This window comes from Muscardinus avellanarius, assembly GCF_963383645.1.
Source record: "Muscardinus avellanarius genome assembly, chromosome: 3".
Classification (NCBI taxonomy): Eukaryota; Metazoa; Chordata; class Mammalia; order Rodentia; family Gliridae; genus Muscardinus; species Muscardinus avellanarius.
Genome location: NC_137788.1, coordinates 23,317,262 through 23,341,831, shown reverse-complemented (window position 1 = coordinate 23,341,831; position 24,570 = coordinate 23,317,262). Strand labels below are relative to the sequence as shown.

Sequence of the window (24,570 nt, the reverse complement as noted above, 5' to 3'; positions counted from 1 at the left end):
TGGGAGGCTGAGACAGGAGGATCGCGGTTTGAGGACAGCCTCAGCTCCTACTTAGTGAGGTCCTTTGCAACTCAGTAAGACTGTTTCCAAATAAAGAATCAACACTAGGGCTGGGGATGTAGCTGGGAGGTAAAATGCCCCTGGGTTCTAGGTTCTATCCCTAATACCGATTATATATATATATATATATATATATATATATATAGTCAGGGAGTCTGACCCTGGGTGCACCATTCATCTTCTCTGAGAGGTAAAGAGTGTCTGCACCCTGCTTTTGGGGCATGTACAACTTTGCTGTTTTTGTTTTGTTTTGTTTTGTTTTGTGGAACTAGGGATTGAACCCAGAGGCATTCTACCTCTCAGCTATACTCCAGCCATATATATATATTAAACAGGATCTCAGCCGGGCGAGGTGGCACACACTTTTAATCCTAGTACACGAGAAGCTGAGACAGGAGTATTGCAGTCCACAACTAGCCTCAGGTACTTAGTGAGGTCCTCTACAACTTATTGAGACCTTGCTTCAAAATAAAGAATAAAAAATAGGGCAGGGGTTGTAGCTCAGAGGTAGAATGCCTCGGGTTCCAACCCCACTACTGAAAAACAGAAAGAAAAAAGAAAAGAAAGAAACAGGATCTCACTGAGTTGCAGAAGGTCTCACCAAGTAGCTGAGGCTGGCTGAAACCTGCAATCCTCCTGTCTCAGCCTCCCAGGTATTAAGATTACAAGCGTGCGCCACCAAGCTTCGGGAGGTTGAGACCAGAGGATCATGTTTCACCAACAGCCTCAGCTAGTTAGTAAGGCCGTTTGCAACTCAGTGAGACCTGTTTCAAAAAATAAAAAAGACTAGGCTGGGCATGGTGGCACATACTTGTAATTCCAGCTCTTGGGAGGCTGAGACAGGAGGATCGCACAGGTTCGAAGCCAGCCTCAACTACTTAGTGAGGCTCTCAGCAGCTTAGTAAGACCCTGTTTCCAAATAAAAAAAAAATAGGTCTGGGAGTATAGCCCAGAGGTAGAAAAGCCCCTGGGTTCCACCCTCAGTACCACACACACACACACACACACACACACACACACAAAGACTAAAAAATAGGGCTGGGGGTGTAGCTCAGAGGCAGAATGTCCCTGGGTTCCATCCCCAGCGCTACAAAAAAAAAAAATAAGTAGAAAGAAAGAAAGAAAGAAAGAAAGAAAGAAAGAAAGAAAGGAAGGAGGGAGGGAAGAAGGAAGGAAGGAAAGAAAGACAGACAGACTGAGCCGGGCATGGTGGCACATGCTTGTAATCCCGGCATTCGGGAGGCTGAGTCTGGGTTCATGGCCAGCCTCAGCTACTTAGTCCTTTTGCAACTCAGTGAGACCCTAAAAAATAGGGCTGGGGGTGTAGCTTGGAGGTAGAACGCCCCTGGTTCCATCCCCAGTACTGCAAAAAAAAAAGAAAAAAAAAACCTACCTGGGCTGAGTTGAAGTCCTTGCCACTTAGAGGGATTCCCTGGAGCCCCGTCTGGTGACGGTCCCTCTTTCGAGAACCAGTTCCAGGACACAGGTCCGGGGATGAGGAGGGAGCCAGACAAACTTTGAAGGGCGGAATGGAAAGATCAGATGCTAGTGCAAGATATGACCAGTAGGTGGAAGTAGTGTCTGTGAAATTGGCATCCTCTCTGGAGGCCAGCCTGAAAGTCTTCAGGTCAAGCAGTCTGTTCATGTGTACAGATGAGCTTCTTGGTTCTCTGTGTGTTCGGGTGTAGAAATGAGCGTGGGAAACAGGAATACACAGCGCACGTGCATGCCTGTGGTATGGACACACATGTGCAGGTGTCTGAACAGAATGTACCCAGGTGGAGTGTGTGGCACATTTGTGCACAGGGCTTGGTGTGTGTACGTGTGGACCTGTTGGCATGTGACGACACAGTGCACGTGGACACCCCCCGCCCTGCATGCAGCGTCTCTTGGGCTCTAGGGTCCTGGACCCCTTGAGCAATTAACAAAGGCTCAAGATCCTGCAGTAAGTTGCACAGTTCATGCTCCATTTCGGAAGGGTCTGGAATCAACCGGTATAAAGAAATACACCCAGCCGGGCGTGGTGGCGCCCGCTTGTGATCCCAGCACTCAGGAGGCTACAACCGGGGGATCGCGATTCACGGACAGCCTCAGCTACTTAGTGAGGCCCTCCGCAACCTAGTGAGACCCGCTTTCAAAATAAAGAATAAAAACAGGGCAGGGGTGTAGCTCAGAGGTCGAATGCCCCTGGGTTCCATCCCAGTCCTGCAAAAAAATACAAAAACAAAAAATACACCCAAATGATATTAGAATGGGAAATATGAGTGACATATTTTCTGTATTTATCACGTTTTTAAATTAGTGTGTTTTTTTTTTTTGCATTCTACCTCTGAGCTACACTCCCAGCCCTTTTTTATTTAGAATATTTTTTTATTTAGAATAATTTTTATTCTTTATTTTGAAACAGGGTCTCACTGAGTTGCAAAGTGCCTCACTAAGTAGCTAAGGCTGTCTGCAGACCACAATCCTCTAGTCTCAGCCTCCTGAACGCTGGGATTACAAGCGTGCGCCACCATGCTTGACTTGCTCTTTCTTTCCTTCTTTCTCTTTCTTTCTTTCTTTCTTTCTTTCTTTCTTTCTTTATTTTTGCGGTACTGGGGATGGAACCCAGGGGCATTCTACTTCCGAGCTACATTCCAGCCCTATTTTTTATTCATTATTTTGAAACAGAGTCTCACTAAGTAGCTGAGGTTGGCTGCAAACTTTTGATCCTCCCGTCTCAGCCTCCCAAGTCCTGGGATAACAAATGTGCCATCACACCTGGCTTCTAAAAAACTTTTTTTGTGGCACTGGGGATTGAACCCAGGGACTGTCTACCTCCAACCTCTACCCCCAGTTCTATTTTACTTTTATTTGGAAACAGGGTTTCACTAGGTTGATGAGAGTCTCACTACTTACTAAGACTGTCCTCGAACCAAAGATCCTCTTTTCTCAGCCTCCCAAGTACTGAGACTAAGGCATGCGCCACTGCACCTGCCACACATTAAAGTAATAATGTAGAACCAAGAAATCCCATAAGTGTCACTGTAGGAAAAAACAACAACGAATGTTTCTTCCTGCGGGCCTTCCTTTTCCCCTCTGGAGCAGCAGGGCCCTGTGCCTGAAGATGCTCTCAACAGCCGGTGAGGGAGAATTTGTCCTGGTCAGGGGGGTACCCAGGTGGGTACCCTGAGAGCAGTTTGAGAGGCCCAAGCCTGGATCCAAGAGTGCAGCTGGAGTAATCACAAACGCTTTCCTGGAGGCGGAGGGAATGCAGCTGACCTAACCTGGAACGGCGACAAATTGCCCGAAGTCCACCTGCCTGCTCCACTTTAAGGATTGCCCACCCACGCTGGGCTTTGGCAGTCCTCTTCCTGGAGTGGAGCCCGAGGGAGCTGGAGGTTCCAGGCAGGCAAGTTTGAACTTTAGTTCCTAGAATCTCCATTAGGGAAGGGGCCTGGAAGTTCTTTTGGATTCTCCAGGCAACTGGGAGCTATTAAAGGTTAAATGAAGAATGTGTTTCTCCTGCCAATAAAAATGTGCCCTAGTTACTATGCACAGCGGTTGTGATCTCTGGGTCCTCAGAAGAGCCCTGGTTATAGTTATGCGTCTTGTTTTACAAGAGGGAAGTGAAGCCCAGTGTGGTCATGCTGGTGCGATTTTCTTCAGGGCATACACAAAGGTGAGTTTAAAAATCTCCACTCTAGCCCAGCGTGGTGGCCCACACTTGCAATTCCAGTACATGGGAGGCTGAGACAGGAGGATCGTAGGTTCTCGGCCAGCCTCAGCTACTTAGTTAGGCCTTCTGCAACTTAGTGAGACTCTGTTTTAAAATAAATAATAAAATAGGGCTGGAGGTGTAGTTCAGAGGTGGAATGCCCCTGGGTTCCATCCCCAGTATCACACACACACACACACACACAAAAAAAAAAAGATTAAAAAAACTCTTTGTGAATACTCACACAAGCACCTAGATGTTCTCACAGATGCTGTGCAAACTATAACACACACTCACACACACCTGTATGCTCGCACACACCCACCTTCAGAGCGTCCCAGCCTTAGTGGACATTGGCTGCAGGAAGAGCTGTCGGCCTCGGCGAGTCCCCCTCCCCTGAGCCCCGCTAAGCAGGGCGAGGCTGAGCAGCAGCCCCCCCCCCCAGGGAAGCCCCACCTGGCCCTGGGCATTGGCCTGCACTGAGGGGTGTTGAGATGGCCGGGCTGAGGCTGCCCATCGCCAGGTGCTCACCACAGTGAGGCGGCCAAGCCCCAGGGTGGGTGGCACCGGCCCAGTCCTTGGCTGCGGCCAGGTGCCCAAAGGGAAGCCGGCCAGGCGGGGAGGGGGCGTTCCAGGCCCTGGTGGCCTCTGAGGATGAATCATATTTGGGAGGGAGGCAGCTGTGGGTCGGGAAGTGAGTCCTCCAGGGAGTTATCAGCTGACCACCAGGCCAGCGGTGTTGGAGAATAGCAAGCAGGCGGGAGCCGGGGTCCCCCCACCCACCCCTGCGGCTCCCTTGACCACACAGGGGATTCCATGACTAAAGGAAGGGTCACCAAGGCACTGGGTGGCGGTGGCAGACAGAGATGGGGTGGGGAGGTAGCTAGAAGGAGCCCCAGAGGCACAGGGCTGGGCAGGGTTCTAGGGAAACAAGGACTTAGTGTGGGGGCCCCGGGAGAGGCACAGCCTACTGGAGAAGGGGCACGGGGAGGAGCTGGGGCTCCAGGGGGCGACTGCAGCAGCCTGTGTCTCTGTCTCTCACCAGACTGGATAGTGCTGTGCCTTCCCAGGCGGATGCTGAGCCCCTGCGTCCCTCTCTGTGGGCAGGCAGGTCTGTGGCCCCCCAGGCTGGGACCAGGGAAAATGAATGAAAGAAACAAGGCATGGATAGGAGGCTGAGGCAGGAGGATTGCAGGTTTGAGGACAGCCTCAGCAACCAAGCGAGACTCAGCAACCTAGCAAGACCCTATTTCAAAACAAAAAATAAAAAGGGCCAGGGGTTTAGCTTGGAGGTAGAATGCCCCTAGGTTCAATCCCCAGTAACACACACACACACACACACACACACCACACACACACACACCACAAAGAAACAGGCAGAGATGCAGATAGAACAGTGCTCACCTTTACTGAGGAACCAAGACGCTAGGCCCTGGGACCAAGCTGGGACTGGGGCCAGTAAGACCCGGGAGTGTGGGCCAAGCTGCATCCGCAACATGCCTGCCTCCCTCGCCCAGAGCGAGGCAGTGCCGATTACAAACACCAGCCCCCAGCTGCGCTTTTCCCACCTCTGGACAAATGCTCAGTAGATTTTACCAATCGCTGTCTGTTTCTGGGATCGAGAAGCATGAGGGCAATGTCTCAGTTCTCTTCCAGAATGGCAGCTCCTACCTCTGCCCCTCCATTGTGCAGAAGCCCAGACAGAGACCTGCCGAACACACAGCGAGGAAGCGGAGGACGGGGTCAAAAACACATCCCCTAGCTCCTATCCTGGGATTCATTCCACAAAAGGATTCTAGAAGTTAAGTTCCATCGGATGCATTTCACCTACACTGACACCCACCGAGGGACTCACTCCATCTCCGTAACTCAAATGTTCAGGCCCAAAGACCCAGGCCAGGGCCACCAGGGACCCTCTGGCTTTCCAGGCTGTGTCCCCGGGAGGCGCAAAAGAGGACATGGTATAAGCCAGGTATAAGAAGCCGGTGAGCAGACATCCTCTTGAAAACTGCTTCTCCAGCATAGGCGTTCCTCCTGAAACTTAAGACGGTTGCAAGAGAAAGTCCTTTGCTCCTGACGCGCCTAGAGCTTCAAGAAACGTGTTGGAGAGGAGCGCAGTGGTGTGTCCTGTAATCCAACAGCTCAGGAGGCTGAAAGTTCAAGGCCAGGCTGGGCAACCTAGTGAGAACTTGTCTCAAAAAAAAGAAGCTGGATGTGGTGGTGCACACTGGTAATCTCAGTACTTGGGGGGTTGAGACAGGATGATCGCAAGTTCAAAGCCAGCCTCAACAATTTAGTGAGGCCTCCCACACAACTTAGTGAGACCCTGTTTCCAAATAATAAAATAAAAAGGGCTGGGGATGTATCTCAGAGGTTGAATGCCCCGGGTTTAATCCCCACCACCACAAAAAGAAAAGGAAAGGAAAGGAAGAAATACAGGTTGAAACAGCTAAAACCTCAAACACTAGAGATTTATTTATTTATTTTTGGTGGTACTGGGGTTCCTGGAAGCCCTTCTACCTCCGGGCTACACTCCCACGGGCTACACTCCCAGACCTATTTTTTACTTTTTTATGTGGAAACAGGGTCTCTTAAGCCAGTTGAGGCTGGCTTCGACCCTCCTGTCTCTGCCTCCCAAGCGCAGGGATTACAAGCGTGCGCCACCACGCCCGGCCCACTAGAGAATTTTCGAAGGCACCATTTGTTGAGCACGCTCACCCACTGGGCCAAGTAAATATTGTTACACTTGCTGGGACCATTCATGACCAGAGCAGGTGAGGCCTTTCACTCACAGCCTCTTTCTAAATCTTCTCAACTTTGTGTGTGTGTGTGTGTGCGCGCACACGCGCGCACAGTACTAAGGATTGAGCCCAGGGGCGTTCTATCTCTGAGTTACACTCCCAGCCCTATTTTTTATTCTTTATTTTGAAACAGGGCCTCATTAAGTTGTGGATGGCCTCACAAAGTTGCTGAGGCTGGCCACAAACCTGTAATCCTCTTGTCTTAGCCTCCCAAGTATTGGGATAGCAGGCATGTACCACCATGCCCATTTAATTTTTTATTTTGAAACAGGTCTAAGTTGTCAAGGAGTGTCTCATTAAATTGCTGAGTTTGGCCTCAAACCTGCAACACTCGTCTCAGGACTTGGGAAAGTCCTGGGTTACAGGTGAGGACCCCCAAACCCAGCTTCTTCTCAACTTCCTCACAGGTACATGTTGGCATTTGTGATTAGGGAGACATCTCAGAAAGGGAAATATCCTGCCCAAGGTCTTGGCTGACAAAGTTGTGACCAACAGCCAAAAAAATGAAAGAACAAGCAGGTTTTCCAAGGCAGGGAGAAAATGGACGGGGAAAGGAGCCCGCCAGGTCACAGCCATTTTAGGGGCGGCTGGCATGAGTCAAAGCCGCAGCCACTACAAAGGCGACAAGGCCCAGAACCCTGCAGAGCGGAGCCTCCGTCCACGACAGAGCAGAGCCGAGAGTCTCCGAGGCCTCTGAGTCACCTCCAAGTGCTTCCTCTGGGGTGGCCAAAGGAGAAGAGCAGAGGGGGACTTGGCAGACCCAGGATGGAGCAGGCCGGGCCCCGAGGCCTCGGGCGAGCCGTTCCCTTCCCTGAGCCCATTTCCTCATCCAGGAGGTGGAGGCAATGATAGCAGCGCCTCCCTCGCAGCCAGGCTGGGAAGATGGATGAGTTACTCTCTGTAGCCGGGCATGGGCAAGTGCGTCCCGTCACCTACGGTCAGTGTCACAACAGCCGCTCACTGAGGAGGAGCGTGTGACAGCCTCTGCACGCTGGGATCAGCTGGTCACTAAGCGGGACTCATCCCTGACGACGGTGCTGGGCTAGAACCCGGGCAACCTCCCAGCCCTACACACTATGGCATCAATACGTCCATCTTGGAGGCCCTGGCCAGCCCCTCTGTAAGCTCCAGCTTGAGCTCCCAAGCTGCCTGGAGCCTGGACCCCACAGCCAGCTGTCCTGGTCTCCGGAGTCCCATCTGCAAGCTCAGAGTGGGGAGCCACGCTGACCGTTTCCCATTCCTCCTCCTAGCTCCCTGCACAACAAAATAAAAAAATATTAACTAAATAAACAATGAAAGCTGGCCGTGGTGGCACACACCTGCAAACCCAGTACTTGGAAGGCTGAGACAGGATAGCAGGTTCAAAGCCAGCTTCAGTAACTAGTGAGGTTCTCAGCAATTTAGCCAGAGGAAGGAAGGAAGGCAGGCAGGCAGGCAGGCAGGCAAACAGGGCTGGCGATGTAGCTCAGAGGTAGAACACCCCTGGGTTCAATCCCCAGTACCACAAAAATAAAGCAAGAGCGAGCGAGCTGGGCATATGTTTCGTATGTGAGCGTGGGGGCCGGGACCTGGTGTGTGTGGGTCACTTCCTAGTGACTCTGGAGTCCTCAAGGCTGGTTCCCCGTCCAGCTTTGCAGCAATTGCTGAGTCCTAGGTTTGGCTGGTCTTTGGACTGAGACCCAGAGGGCGCTCAGTCTGGACTCGCTGCTTCAAGAATTCTCCTGATGCTGGTGACCTCTAAAATTCCACACCAAGAAAACTTTACAACAGCTGCCTCTGGTGCCCGTGTAAACATCAGGGGTAATGACTGCCCTGCACTGGGGGCACTGAAGTGGGCATTGGGCCTGCAAGATCTCAGGGGGGCTCTCAGAGGGAAGTGGCCTACAACCCTACTGTGGGCAAGTGGCCCTAAGTCCAGCAAAACCTGGAATCTTATTACAGACTCTCATATGAGGGGCTGACCTGTTCCTTCAGCTTTATTTTAGGAGGAAACAAGCTCAGAGAGGACAAAGCCCTTGCCAGCGCACACAGACGCTTGCTCCTAGGGCTGGGCTTGGGGGCTTCCTAGCCACGGAGGAGGCTGAGCTCCAGGCCTGGTTTCCTCCCACCACCCTCCTGCCCTCCACACCCCCCACGTCTCTTATGACATTTGACATTATCCATCACTCCCTCCTCCTGGGAACGCCCTCCTCCTCCAGTTTCCATGGGAACACTTTCTCCCCATCCTCCTCCTGCTTCTCTCTTCACTGTGGCTCCCGGGACTAGGAAGCAGGGGATCCCCAGGCTGGGACCCCGGTCTCTTCTCTCTCTCGATTACCACTCCTGAAAGCTCATCCATTTCTCCCTGTGGATCTATAACTCTGACCTTGTGCTCCAGTTCTAGTCTTAGTTTAGTAGATTATTTTTGTTTTTTGTTTTTGTACTGGGGATCGAACACAGGGGCATTCTATCTCTAAGCTACACCTCCAGCCCTACTTTTTTTTTTTTTTTTTGCAGTACTGGGGATGGAACCCAGGGGCATTCTACCTCTGAGCTACACATTCAGCCCTATTTCTTATTCTTTATTTCCTTATTTTGAAGCAGCGTCTCAGTGAGTTGTGAAGGGACTCGCTAAATAGCTGAGGCTGTCCTCAAACCATGATCCTCCAGTCTCCACCTCCCAAATGCTGGGATTACAAGTGTGTGCCACCATGCCCGGCCCTATTTTATTTATTTATTTTTTTATTTTTTTGTAGTACTGGGGATGGAACCCCGGGGCATTTTACCTCTGAGTTACATCCCCAGCCCTATTTTTTATTGCAAAGGGCTTAAGTAGCTGAGGCTGTCTGCGAACCGCAATCTTCCTGTCTCCGAAATGCTGGGAGTACAGGTGTGCACCACCATGCCTGGCTTTACTTTTTTTATTTTGAAGCAGGGTCTCACTAAGTTGTTGATGCTCTTGCTAAATTGCTGAGGCTGGCCTCAAACCTGCAATCCTCCTATACCTCAGCCTCCCAGGTACTAGGATTATAAGCATGCACCACCACACCTGGCTCAGTTCCACTTTTAAAAACAGCTACTGCTAGGCGTGGTGGCAATCCTAGTACTTGGGAAGCTGAGAGGAGGATCACAAGTTCGCAGCCTGCCTCAGCAACTTGTGAGGCCCTCCGTAATTTAGTGAGACTCTGTTATACAATAAAGAATAAAAAATCAGGCTGGGAGTGAAGCTCAGAGGTAGAATGTTCCTGGGTTTTATCCCTGGTACAACAAACAAACCAAACAGCTACTTACTACGTGCTGAGAGCTTCCTTATGTGATTAACATGTTAATTCGAAAACATACGTTGTCTAATTAAATCCTCATAACCAACCCTGGAAGGAAGTGTACTCGGGAAAGCCACGCTCTGATTCCAGCCAACCACTACTCCTATTATCTCAAGAAGAGATATAAAACTGTAGGACAGCCAGGCGTAATGGCCCCGCGCAGATAATCCCAGTACTTGGGAGACTGAGACAGGAGGACCATAGGTTCAAGGCCAGCCTCAGCAGCTTAGTGAGACAGTGTTTCAAATAAAATATAAAATAGGGCTGGGGGTGTAGCTCAAAAGTAGAATACCTCTGGGTTCTATCCCCAGTACCAAAAAAAAAAAAAAAAAAAAAAGCCTGTAGGACATTTTTAAAGCAGGGCAACACTTTCCTCCCACCTCCTAGAGAAGAATGGGAATTTTGGTGCCAGAGACCTGCCCCGCGCTCTCAGCACCCTGTGATGATCTAGAATTAACTCTGTCAGTTAGGAGCTTTAAAATGCATCGTGCACGGTACATTTTGAAATGTGAAGATTTGGAGAGTTTAGGGAGGAACAAAAGTTCACGAAAAATTGCCCCTTTCTTTTAGATTTTTTCCATTTTGTTTTACGTCTTTCAAAGACTCACCCTGGGGCTCCAGCTCCTAACATCTTTCTACTTCAGTGATGCCTGGAATGACAAACCTGGACCTTGGCATTTCCCCTGGAATTCCGCTGACCTGCGTTCTGCCCCTTAACAGGCTCTGTGACGAAGGAGCAAGGGGCCTGGCGCTCTGAGCCTCCACTTGGCCCAAAGTGGGGGTGCTACTCCTCCCCCTATCGGGCTGTCCAGCTGGAATAATGCGCAAAAAATGCTCGCCACGGGACCCGGCACAGAGAAGCGCTCAGTGGAGTCCCGCGCGCTCACTGCACCTGACTTCCTGGGTGTGCCAAGCACCTGAGCACCCTGTGCTTCGGCACACACTGCTGCCTCTGCTTGGTGGTCAACTCCTATTCGTCCCTGAAGGCCCCCGGACCCTTTCCTACCTCTTATACAATTGCTACCACTGTGCATTCCTAGTGAAATGTTAGAAAAGGCACTTCCCTGGGACGCCGTCCCAGGACTCCCAGTCACCGCCCGCCTCACACCCAGATGCAAAGATCTGTTGGTGCCGTCTCCGTGCGTTGGCTCTGAGCTGAGGACAGCGCCACTCTTGACTCATTCTGAGTCCCAGTGGCCACAGTAAACAGCCTAGCAGCAAGTAGATTTCAATACAGGACCCAACCCCTGCTGACTGCAGGATGAATTGATCTATCAGAAGGGGTAAAAAGCAGTCAGATCTGTAATGGCCATAGGAGGTGGCTTGGAGCAGCTTTGAGACAGGCCTGCGCTGGGAAGGAACAAAAGGGACACGGTCTTTGTAAGGAGAACAACAGCGGCCTCCAATGTGACCTACTTCAGGAATCTTCCCCAGCTCCCGAAGTGTCCCCTTCCTCTGCTGTCTCCCAGCATTAGAGGAATTCTCCAATGAGTGTGTCCCCTGTCTTGCCGACCCTCTACCCACAGATGCAAGTCTCTGTAGGTCCTTTTCCCCCCCCCCCCCAGTACTGGTCTTTGAACCCAGGGGCATTCTACCTCTGAGCTATACCTCCAGCCCTATTTTTTATTCTTTTGAAAGAACCTCACTAAATTGCTGAGGCTGCCCTTGAACCTGCGATCCACCTGTCTCAGCCTCCCAAGTACTGGGATTAAGTGCATGCGCCACCCCGCCCAGCTTACAGGGCCCATTTGGCTGGTGAGGGTGAGCTGGGCGGCTTGAGACCTCAGGTCACGGCGGCTTAACAAAGAATCAGGTAGTTGGCAGCCACTGCTGTACATCCCAGCCCCCGGGGAAGCCTTTCCTAGAGAAAGAATACCCCCCCATCGGGGCTCCTAGCGACTGTACCCTGAAAAGGGGGCTGTGCTTTGCCCTGATGTGCACAAAGCCCATCCTGGTGCCCACCCTGCCCCCCAGCTCGTTCCATCCCCGCTGAAGTGACAGCCTCCCAGCCTTTGTTCCAAAGAAATGGCTGTCAAAGGGGAAAGAGGTATATTGTTTCTTTCCCTTTTTTCTCTTTTTGTTTGAGACAAAGACGTCAGTTTCTTTCCATCTGTCCCAAAAAGGGAAGAAAATTAAATTTGTTTTTACAAGGATGTCAGCAGCGGCTTCAATAGGGAGTCAGGGGTGCGCTGTTGAGAGGGTGCCTGTGGGGCGGGAGGATGAGGGGGGCAGGCGAGGCGCAGGAAGGGGGACAGACCGGGCGTCGGAGGAAGCGCCAGCACTACCTGGGATGCCTGAATAAACATCTATGTCCACCTTGGGGTAGGCCCTATTCTCAGCAGCTTGAAGGGAGAGCTGAGTGGGGTGGGGGACCTGGGGAGCCTTGGGGCAAAGGCGGAGGGCAGCACAGCCCACTCGCCTGGCAGTTATAATAAAAAGCCCCTTCACCCAGCTCCTCCAAAGTCAGGTAAGTCCAGTCCATCAGAGTCACTGACACCAGACACATGGGTCACTGCCAGATGCTGGGAGAAGGGGAGAGAACTTCCAGGTTCTTACCAGGGATCCAAGAGTCTGCACTGGTCCGTCTGATAACCCCTGCCCAGTTCCAGGTGCTGCCAGGTGTGGGGATCTAACTAGGTGGCCCTCTGTGTTCCAGGCCATAGATATCGGGGCCCTGGAAAAGCAGAAGCCCTGGCCCTCTGCCTGAGCCCACCTACCGCCCCTGGCACACGGAGGCCCCCTGACACTGGGCTTCTGGAGCAGCTGAGCCTCCTTGGCTCCTTCTCAAGCCTGAGGGCCCCATTAGATGGGGATCTGGGGACTCTACCCTGAGGCTCTGTCCCATTCTTCTATCCTGGAGCCTCTGGCCCTGCGCCATGGCCATGTCCCAAGCCCCACTGGGACCCAGCACCATGGACACTACTTCAGAACCCAGCTGTGTCCCTGTCCCATTCTAAGGAAATAAATGATGGAGAGAGAAAGGGTGTATCATTTCTCTCTCTCTTCCTTTCTGTTTCTTTTGTATTCTCTTTAGAAAGGAGTCAAGTTCCACCTAGACCCTGTGAGCCCTACTCCTTTCTACAACTCTGTTGGCCTGCGGATCCGTCCGCAACTCGAGGTCCTAGCCCCAGTTGGTGCACACAGGCCCCCATCTCTTCTTCCATCTCCTCTCATGGAGGCCTCCTCTTGCAGCTCATTTCTCCAGCCCAGCCTTGCTCAATTCCCAAGCCACCCTCCTGGGCCCGAAATCCTGGGTCTCTGACCAGACTTGATGCCTGGAAACCCTACTTGGAATTAGAACTCGAGGCCACCCCAAGGTTGACACCCCGCCCTGGTGAGAGACCCTCTTAAGGGGCCTAGTTCTGGACCTACAGGTCTCACTCCCCGAGACGCTGGCTCAACTTCCCCAGTCCAGAGCCTGCACCCGCCCTATTGCACAGAAAACACCGCACAACCACTGCCTGGCCTCAGGCTCCAAGACACCCACTCTTCTGCAAAACAAAAACCCCACCGAGGACCCAGGCCTCCTGCCCCACTCCCGATGGTCTCCAGGGGCGGCCCGGCCGGCGTGGTCAGGCGGCGGCACCCCCGCCGAGGACTGCGGACGGGGTGCAGGCGGTGACCCGCTCGCGGGCGGTGGCTTCGCGGGCGCGGCTGAAGCTGCCGGGCTCCGGGCGGCCGCAGGGCGTGCGGCAGAGCTGGCGGAAGCAGCGCTTGAAGTTCTCGTCCAGGAAGGCGTAGAGCACGGGGTTGAGGCTGCTGTTGGCGTAGCCCAGCGCGATGCACAGGTGCAGCGCGGCCACCACCAGCGGGTCGCGTCGGTCGATGTCCACCAGCGTCCAGACGATGACGAAGATGTGGATGGGCGCCCAGCACACCACGAAGGCGCCCACCACCACCAGCACCATGCGCGTGATGCGCCGCAGGCTGCGGTCCTTCTCCTTGGAGCCGGACAGCAGGCGCACGCTGCGCAGACGCAGCAGCATCAGGCCGTAGCACACCGTGATGATGAGGATGGGCACCACGAAGGCGAAGAGGAACACGCAGATCTTGGTCACCGTGTCCCAGTACCAGCTGGGGCTGGGGAACTGGAGCATGCACACCACGGCTCCATCTGGGGTGGGAAGCAGGAAAGACAGAGTCGAGCAGGTAAGGGGCCCGTGTGCCTGCGGACCAAGGGGCGCAGCCTGCCCAAAACCCCTCCTTGGCTGGCCAGATGCCACGGCCTCCAGGCCTTTGCTCAAGGCCTATCTTTCTCCTAGCATGTCCCTTCGCTACCGCATCTGTTGAACTCCCTGTGTTACTGGGGATTGAACCCAGGGGCATGCTACCTCCAAGCTACACCCCTAGTCCATTTTTTAATTTATTATTTATTTATTTATTTATTGTTTCAAAACAGGGTCTTGCTAGGTTTCTGAGGCTGTCCTCCAGCTCTGTGATCCTCCTATCTCAGCCTCCCAAGTACTGGGATTACAGAGATGTGCCATCACATTTGGCTTCTCCTCACTCTAAAAGACCCTAGAAAGACTGGCCCTCATCCAGGAGGTCTCCTTTCTGTGTTCTCTCCCAGGTCCTTGCAAGCCTCTGTGTCCATGGGTGGCACAATGGTGCCACAATGGGTGGCAGCTATCACAATGGCTAGCACCGCTGTGATAGCTCACCTCTATCCATCCCTCAAACTTGCCCCAGTGCCATGGTACTGCCAAGACTAACCTAGAGAGCCCGAGTGAAGATGGGCTCCGGTCCTGTATACAGGGTGGCCTTGGGCATCAAGCTCCGGCACCCACCTCTCATAGGAGGGTTGAGTGGGCAAGGGACCGTGGGTGTCTAGCGGTGGCTTGGTGCACTCATAGAGAAGAGGGGTGTGTGCATATGGAAGCCCAGAGACCAGCCTAGGGCCAGCCCTGGAGGGAGGCAGATTTCAGCTAACGTCAAGAACTTGCAGACAGCCTGACCGGCCCAGAGACAGGAGTGGTCCCGGGAGGGAATGAGCTCCCCATTCCTAGAGTGTGGACTTGGGCTGGATGAACACCTTTGGGTGTTGTGAGGTTCTGACAGGCCTGACCCCTCAAGACCTCCTGGAACCCCACAGTGGACTTGGAGCCTGAGAAAGGGGCTGGGGACTCACAAAGTGGGTTGGAGGGCATCAGATGGGCAGGCCCCCCAGGAGTGTGTGAATGCAAGACTTCACTGCAGAGAGCGGCCAGAGAGGAAGAGCACACGTTTACAGAGGGCATGAAGGGCTGACAAGAGCTGAGGACCCACTGGAGTGTGCATGAGACAGAGAGAGAGAGAGAGAGAGAGAGAGAGAGAGATTGTGTGTGTGTGTGTGTGTGTGTGTGTGTGTGTGTGTGTGTGTGTGTAAAAGGAGGCCCATCTGCCGAGCCCCCAGCAGGGCGCAGCTAATGGCTTGTAAGCTGAAGGCTGGCAGTGAGAAGCAGCCCCACTGCTGAGTCAGACTAATCACTCCAGGGCTATCTAAGGGCGCTGGGGCCCTGCCCTTGTGAGGGTCAACCAGCCCAGGAGCCACCAATTAAACCTGTTCCCACCCCAGCACTCAGCCTCTGCCTGAACCTCCACCCAGAGGGCCAAAAGGAGCATCTGGTCTGAGGGAGGGAGGGGGAGCCAGGTTGTGGGCCAGGTTCCACCCAATGGGCCTGAAGTAAAGCGCCTCTCTGCTTGGCTGTTTTCTTACAGTTAGCTGAATGGAGGTAGGAGTCCCTGCCTGGTCTATTCCACAGGTGTAATCACTCAACAGCTGTTATTTATTGGGCCTAGGCAATAAGCCATTCCTTCCCCTAAGAGTTTTATACATATTACCTCATTTAACCTTCTCAGCACTCCAGGAGATGTGTCTCTAGAGGTTAATTAGTTACTAATGCCTTTAGCACCCAGCAAGACTGCATTTCTCAGTCTGGCTTCCTCAAGGTAGGGCCATGTGACAGGATCTCCCTAGGGAGAGCCGGCCCTGACACCAAGAGAGGTGGTGCTTTCTCCCCATTCCCTCTCCATCTGCTGGCCTGAGGCCAGCAGTAAAAGATCCAGGAGCCATCAGTGGAAGTCTGGGTCTCTGAATGACTGTGCTCCTCTTACTCACACCAGACTGTGACGTGAGTGAGAAATAAACTTCCAGTGTGTTAAGCCCCTGAGCTCTGGAGACTGTGACAGCAACGAGTAATTCATGCAGATCCTAACTAAAATGATTACCATTTTACTTTGAGGAAATACACCTGTCATTCTCTGCACACCATTCCCCCCCTTTGGTGGTATAAGGGATTGAACCCAAGGCCATCCTACCTCAGAGTTAAACCCCCAGCCCTATTTTATTTTAAAACAGGGTCTCACTAAGTGGTTGAGGCTGGCCACAAACCTGTGATCTTCCTGTCTCAGCCTCCTGAGTACTAGGATTACAGGCATGCACCACCACACATGCCTCTGGTCAATGGTTTCTTCTTCTTTTTTTTGGAACTGGGGATTGAACTCAGAGGCATTCTACCTCCAAGCTACACCCTCAGCCTGATTTTATTTCTTATTTAGAAACAGGGTCTCACTAGGTTGCTGAGTACCTCACTAAGTTACCAAGGCTGGCTTTGAACCTACGATCCTCCTGTCCCAAGACTGGGATTACAAGTGTGTGCCATTCCATACCTGGCTGGCCAATGGTTTTCTTTTCTTTTCTTTTTGGTGGTATTGGGGTTCCTGGAAGCCCTTCTACCTCCGGGCTACACTCCCAGACCTATATTTTTTATATATTTTATTTGGAAACAGGGTCTCTTAAACCAGCGCAGCTGGCTTCGAACCTGCACGATCCTCCTGTCTCCGCTTCCCAAGCGCGGGGATTACAAGTGTGCGCCACCACGCCCGGCTAGCCAATGGTTTTCAAAGTAGATAAAAGGAAGGTGCTGGGGAAAAACCCACCAAGTGCTGTGTGCATGTATGTCATTATCCCTCGGAACTGCTTATGATGTGAGACTATAAACGCATCAATAAAAGTATTTTTTTTTAAAAGTAGGCCAGGCATGGTGGCGCATGCTTGTAATCCCCGTGCTTGGGAGGCGGAGACAGGAGGATCGCGCAGGTTCGAAGCCAGCCGCACTGGCTTAAGAGACCCTGTTTCCAAATAAAAATATAAAAAAATGTGTCTGGGAGTGTAGCCCGGAGGTAGAAGGGCTTCCAGAAACCCCAGTACCACAAAAAAAAAAAGTAGGGTAAAAGGGAGTTAGGGGCCGGGCGTGGTAGCGCACACTTGTAATCCCAGCATTTGGGAGGCTGAGACAGGAGGATGGAGGTTCACGAACAGCCTCAGCTACTTAGCGAGGCCCTTTGGAACTCAGTGAGACCCTGTTTCAAAATAAAGAATAAAAAATAGGGCTGGGAGCCAGTGTGGTGGTGCACGCTTGTAATCCCGGCACTTGGGAAGCTGAGACAGGATGATTGCACAGGTTTGAAGCCAGCCTCAGCTACTTAGTGAGGCTCTCAGCAACTTAGTGAGACCCTGTTTCAAAATAAAATATAAAATAGGTCTGGGAGTATAGCCCGGAACCCCTGGGTTCTACTCCCAACCAAAAAAAAAAAAAAAAAAAATAGGGCTGGGGATGTAGCTCGGAGGTAGAATGCCCCCTGGGTTCCATCCCTAGTGCCTTTAAAAAAAACAAAAAAGAGTCAGGCTGGGCATGGTGGAGCACGCTTGTAATCCCCGTGCTTGGGAGGCAGAGACAGGAGGATCGCACTGGTTAGGAGCCAGCCTTGCTGACTTAAGAGACCCTGTTTCCACATAAAAAGGTAAAAAAATAGATCTGGGAGTGTAGCCCGTGGGAGTGTATCCCGGAGGTAGAAGGGCTTCCAGGAACCCCAGTACCACCAAAAAAAAAAAAAAAAAAAAGAGTCTGGGATTCTGGGGGGGGGGCTGCAAGTCATGTGGCCTCCACTGCTCACCGTCAGTGAGACCCTCACTTACTGGCTGTGATCCATCTCCTTACAAGCCTTCCATGCACTCCTGGCCACCAGCCACCTGCACACACATGCATTGGCCACCCAGGATCTCATTATAAATTTCATTTGATCAGCAACCGATCCGACCACTGACCAATCATTCATTTTCACAACAACCGAGCACCCTCGTGTTTCACTGGGCGGCCTCTCCCACCCCCACGGTGGATCTTGAACACCACCCCCACCCCCGGCCAGCCATCACACTCCCCTTGCTCGCCAAGCCACACCACCACTGGTGGGCCATGTTCGCTCACCCTGGTAAGAGCTGAGAAACCCACCAAGGCCCCTGTGGTCCCAGGCCTGTGCCAGGGCTCCCTCCCTCACTCACTCACCCCGGGGGCGGGTCACAGCCATGACCATGATGGGGACACCAATCCCCGAGGCCAGGACCCAGATGCAGATGTTGATGAGCTTGGCCTTGGCGGGTGTGCGGAAGTCCAGGGCCTTGACGGGGTGGCAGACGGCGATGTAGCGGTCGACGCTCATCATGGTGAGCGTGAAGATGCTGGTGAACATATTGTAGTAGTCAATGGAGAGCACAACCTTGCAAAGCAGCTCCCCGAAGGGCCACGTCTCCATCAGGTACTTGGCACTCTGGAAAGGCAGTGTGCTGGTGGCCAGTGCGTCGGCCAGGGCCAGGTTGAAGATGTAGATGTTGGTGGCCGTCTTCAGCTTAGTGTACCTAAGGAGGAAATGCACAAACAGCCTTCAGTTCCTATGGGAATCAGGGAGGGGAAGTGACTTTGCTCAAGGTCACACGGAAGGTGGGGGCAGAGGCGAGCCTGGAACCCTGAACCATCCCATTTAGCGGCATCCTGTCCTACTAAAGCAGATGAGAAAGGGTTTCTCTGACTGTGAGTGACTTTGGCAGCAGATAATTTTGGAAAAATCTCCACACCTGAGAATTAATAAGTAAAATGGTTAAGGGAGCTGGGTGTGGTGGCACACGCTTGTAATCCCTGCGCTTGGGAGGCTGAGACAGGAGGATTGAGCAGGTTCAAAGCCAGGCTCAGCTACTTAGTAAGGCTCTCAGCAACTTAGTGAGACCCTGTTTCCAAATAAAGAATAAAAAACAGGGCTGAAGGTGTAGATCACAGGTAGAATGCCCCTGGGTTCAATCCCCAGTACAGAAAGAAAAGAAAAGAGAAGAAAAGGAAAGAAAAGAAAAGAAAAAAAAAACAAGCAAGCAAGCAAGCAAGCTCCAGAGGAAAACAGATCCAGGTTCTGATCCAACCCTACTGTTTATTAGCTGAGTGACTCTGGGCTAGCAGCTTCAACTTTCTGATCTTCAGCAACCTTAACTTAAAAAGGAGGTGTCAGCCGGGTCGTGGTGGCGCACACTTGTAATCCCAGCATTCGGAAGGCTGAGACCAGAGGATCGCGGTTTGCAGACAGCCTCAGCTACTTAGTGAGGCCCTCCGCAACTTAGTGAGACCCTGTTTGAAAATAAAGAATAAAAAATAGGGCAGGAGGTGTGGCTCGGGAGTCAAATGTTCCTGGGTTCCATCCCCAGACCTGCAAAAAAAAAAGGAGGTGTCATACTTAGTTGGGCATGGTGGCACAGACCTGTAATCCCAGCTATCCAGGAGGTGAAGGCAGGAGGATTGCAAGTTTGAGACCAGCCTCCGCAACTTAATGAGACTGTCTCAAAAGAAAAAAGAAAAAAAGAGCTGAGGACATAACTCAGTGGTAGATCACTTGTCTAGCATATAGGAGGCTCTGGATGGAATCTCTAGAAAATAAACACACAGGACATCATAAGTTATTACTCTTCATTTCTGCAGAATGAAGCTGGGCTCTACACCACAGTGCCCTCTCCAATTTCTCCCACTGACTTGACCTCTGGAGAATATGGCTGACCAACTAGCTGTGAGGAAGGGACCCTGCCTGGCAGGTTGGCTGGCGCCTAAGACCTCTGGGTGCTTCACAGCTGACCAATCCTTCCTTGGCCCTGTGCAGACCTTCCAGTCTCTACGCAGCTGGCCTCGCCCCTCTGTAGAAGCCACAGTGGCACCCCCAGTGTTGCAGGGAAGGCAAGCCACTGACAGACACACATTCAACCCGGGGCATGAGCCCAGGTGTCCAACCAGATGTGTGCAGCTAAACTCTGCGAGGACACTGCCGAGTCTTCAGTGGTGCTGGGGACTGAAGCCAGGGTCTTGCCATGTTGGACAAGCACTCTACCACTGAGCTACACCTCCAGCCCATCCATTTACCATTTATGTACTGTTGTTGTTGTTGTTGTTGTTGTTGTTGTTATTATTATTATTATTATTAATGGTACTAGGAATGGAACTCAGAGGCATTCTACTTCTGAGCTACACCCTCAGCCTTACTTTATTCTTTCCTTTTTTCTTTTCTTTCTTTTTTTTTTTTTTTTTTTGCGGTACTGGGAATAAAACCCAGGGCCATTCTACCTTTAAGCTATACTCCCAGCCCTGTTTTTTATTCTTTATTTTGAAACAGGGTCTCACTGAGTTGCAAAGGGCCTCACTAAGTAGTATCTGAGGCTATCTTTGAACTGCCATCCTCCTGTCTCAGCCTCCCAAATGCTAGGATTACAAGTGTGTGTCACCACGCCCAACTTATTCTTTTATTTTGAAACAGGATCTCACTAAATTGCAGAGGGCCTCACTAAGTAGCTGAGGCTGGCCGAGAACCTGCATTCCTCCTGTCTCATCCTCCCAAGTACTGGGATTAGAAGCATGGGCCACCTTGCCCAGCTCTGTATTTATCTATTTTGAGATAGGATTCTCAATCCTCCTGCCTCAGCCTCCTGAGTTGCTGGGATGACAAGTGTGTGTGTCCTTGTGCCTGGTTGCTACATTGTAATCTCTGAAACTTTGGCCTGGTGCTCCTTCACCTTTAACAAGCACACTCCCCACCCCAACTGATTCTTAGAACTCTTAACACTTGAGAATCACTGTGCAGCCTGAAGCCCATCCTGGGGAGAGACAGGGACACCGAAGCCCACAGAGGTAGCACAACTCACCCCAGGTCACACAGGGACAGTGAAAACGTACAGCACCTGACTCCCCGTGCCCCACCTCCATTCTACCCAAGGGTGCAGGCACACTGTGTGCTTTTCTCTACTCCTTCACCACCCAGGATGAGGGCACTCAGTGCCCTCAATACCAGACAAACCCACACATCTGGTAAAGCTGTTCCTTCGAGAAGTGTTGGGGTTTATTTTTGTTGTTGTTTAAGAAAGAGAAACGGGCTCACTCATTGTCCTCTTGGGCCGGCATCTTGTCCCATTCCCTCCCAAAATAGCTGCTATTTGCTCTGGGGCTGGAGAAGCAAAAAGTTTTGCTCGGAGACAGCAGAATCGCAAGTGTCGGCGGGCGCGGATCGCAGCTGTGTGGGAGGCGGTCTCCAGCCCGCAGCTGAGTCGTCTAATTTCTCTGCTCTTACGCAGAACAATCCCAGGCTGTTCTTTGCCTGCTATTTTGATGTGTGAAGGATCCTTCCATTCCTGGAGGGGCGGGGGTGGGTGCTGGGAGGTGGGAGCTGAGGCTGCTGTGGCCCACTCCTCACCGCCTTCCCTCTCCCTTGCCCCCAACGGCCAAGCCCTGTGTTGAAGGCCTCTTTAGGCAACTTTCTCCAGCTCTCAGGCCCCGGCAACGCCCTCAACTCCCCTCCTGTTCTGCCAACTGGCCCAGCCACCTGTGGCTCCCAGGTCCCTGCACCTTCCCTTCCGAGCCGCTTCCAGGCCTCTCTGCTGTTCCTTGGACGGCAAGCTCGCCGGCTCAGCGCCTCTGCAGCCGCCGCCCCTCTGCCTGCAGCCCAAGCTCTACAAATTTGTGTGACGGGTTCCTTCACTCCGTCCTGGGCTCTTCAAGTGTCACCTCCACAGAGAGGCCATCCCTTATCACCTACCTAGAATGCCTCTCCCCTGCTGCCGCTGTCTGGCTCCTTACACTGTTTGGCTCTCCTTCCTTCATTCTATGTATTTATTTGCACTAGATGCTGAAACCAGGGGCATTCTACCTCCAAGCTACACCCCAGACCTATTTTTTATTCTTTATATTGAAATAGGGTCTCACTAAGTTGCGGAGGGCCTAAGTAGCTGAGGCTGTCAGTGAACCGCGATCCTTCTGCCTCAGCCTCCCAAATGCTGGGATTACAAGCGTCTGCCACTGCGCCCGACTGTATTATTTTTTTTCCGGTACTGGGGATGGAACCCAGGGGCACTCTATCTCCGAGCGACACCCCCAGCCCTATTTTTTTAAATTATTTTATATTGAAAGAGGGTCTCACTGAATTGTAAAGGACCTCACTAAGTAGCTGAGGCTGTCCATAAACCGTGATCCTCCTGTCTCAGCCTCCCAAATGCTAGGATTACACACTTGTGCCACCACATCTGGCTATTATTTTTATTTATTTATTTATTTATTTATTTATTTTATTTTATTTTTTGCAGTACTGGAGATGGAACTCAGGGGCATTCTACCTCCAATATACACCCCCAGCCGTATTTTTTATTCTTTATTTTGAAACAGGGTCTTGCTGAGTTGCAGAGGGCCTCACTAAGTAGCTGAGGCTGTCCGCAAACCACAATTCTCCTCTCTCAGCCTCCCGAATGCTGGGATTACAAATGTACGCCACCATGCCTGGCTTATTATTATTTATTTTGAAACAGGGTTTTGCTGAGTTGCTGAGGCTGGCCTTGAACCTGCGATCTCCTGCCCCAGCCTCCCAAGCACTGGGATTACAGCTGTGCACCACCACACATGGCTTCCCCTTTTCATCACAGAATAAATCACCACTCTGTGTTATCACTGCCATGTTTATCTTCTCCTCTACCCTTCGGGCTCTCGGGCTCATGTGAGCTTCCTGAAGCCAGGGGACTCTGTCCACGTTGATCTCTGCTACCAACAGTGCCAACAGCAGGCTCCACTAGACATTTGTCATGGGGGTGTCTTACATCAGGGCTCCTCAGCTCTCACCAGGAGGCAGCAGCCTCCCTCCCTCAAGTTGATACTGTGCCGGAGGCAGGTCTGCCCAGGACACTGGTCACCCGGTGATCCCGCCTCCCACTGCCACCTGGCCAGACTGTTGCGGCTCCTGATCCCGGCGCTGTCCCGTGTCTAGCACGCTCTCCCTCCTCCCTCCCCAGAGACCGTCACTGTGATGGTTTGGTGGGGAGCTTTCCAAACCATGTATATGAAAGTAGCTTTTTGTAAAATTTTATTTCTGCCAACATAATACAATTACAGGGTGTAAAAAGCCATAGCTCCTCTAATGAAAACAGCTGCTCCCAGGCTCACCCGTCTTGTCTCCTCTGTCCTGCTCCCAAGGCAGCCACCCTTAACATTCTTAGCTATTCCTCTAGTGATTATCTCCATAACTAAAGAATAGGCTTAAAGGCAGTGTGTGTGTGTGTGTGTGTGTGTGTGTGTGTGTGTGTGTGTGAGAGAGAGAGACTGGGATTGAGCCTAGCTGCATCGTATCTCTAAGCTACACCCCCAACCACATTTTTTATTCTTTATTTTTGAATAGGGTCTCAGTAAGTCGCAGAGGGTCTCACTAAGTACTGAGGCTGATCCTCCTGTCTCAGCCTTCCAAATACTAGGATTGCAAGGGTGTGCCACCGTGCCCAGCTGACAGTTTCTTTTTTCTTTTCTTTTTCCTTTTTTTTTTTTTTTTTCCCCATACTGAGGATTGAACCCAGGAGTATTCTACCTCTGAGCTATATCCCTGGCCCTATTTTTTTTTTTTTTTTTTTTTTTTTTGGTGGTACCGGGGATAGAACTCAGGGGCTTTTCTACTTCTGGGCTATACTCCCAGACCTATTTTATACTTTATTTGGAAACCGGGTCTCACTAAGTTGCTGAGAGCCTAAGTAGCTGAGGCTGGCTTTGAACCTGTGCAAGCCTCCTGTCTCAGCCACCCAAGCACTGGGATTATAAGGGTGCGCCACCACGCCCGGCTTTTTGTTGTTGTTGTTGTTGTTGTTTTGTTTTGTTTTGTAGTACTGGGGATGGAACCCAGGGCATTCTACCTCTGAACTACACTTCCAGCCGGATTTTTTATTCTTTATTTTATTTTTTATTTTTGGTATGTATTTATTTATTTTTTATTTATTTATTATTTATTATTTATTATTTTATTTATTTTTGGTATGTATTTATTTATTTTTTGGTGGTACTAGGGTTCCTGGAAGCCCTTCTACCTCTGGGCTACACTCCCAGACCTATTTTATATTTTTGAAACAGGGTGTCTTACACCAGCGCGGCTGGCTTTGAACCTGCTCGATCCTCCTGTCTCCGCCTCCCAAGCGCGGGGATTACAAGCGTGCGCCACCACGCCCGGCTTATTCTTTATTTTGAAACAGGGTCTCACTGTGTTACAGAAGGCCTCACTAAGTAGTAGCTGAGGCTGTCCGCGAACCATGATCCTCCTGTCTCAGCCTCCCAAATGCTGGGATTACAAGTGTGCATCACCACGTCTGGCTCCCAGCCCAATTTTTTATTCTTTACTTTAAAACAGGGTCTCACTAGTTGTGGAGGACCTCACTACATAGCTGAGGTTGTTCGAGAAACTGTGATCCTCCTGTCTCAGCCTCCCAGGTACTGGGATCGCAAGCATGCACCACCACACCCAACCCTATTTTAATTTTGAAAAAGGGTCTTGCTAAATTGCTAATGGCCTCTCAAAGTTGCTGAGGCTGGCCTCAAACCTGTGATCTCCCTGTCTCAGTCTCCCAAGTACTAGG

General features: G+C 51.6%; 1 protein-coding gene across 1 annotated transcript in view; it reads right to left on the bottom strand.

Annotated features, from left to right (window-relative positions):
• Positions 1-13,432: 13,432 nt before the first annotated feature.
• Positions 13,433-24,570, bottom strand: part of OPRD1 (opioid receptor delta 1) — a gene marked incomplete at both ends in the record, with an annotated part of 37,806 nt that continues 26,668 nt past the window's right edge. The window contains 2 exons of the mRNA XM_080692902.1: positions 13,433-13,974; positions 18,185-18,534. Coding sequence (XP_080549028.1) covers positions 13,433-13,974; positions 18,185-18,534 — 892 coding nt within the window. The remainder of the gene's footprint in view (positions 13,975-18,184; positions 18,535-24,570) is intronic.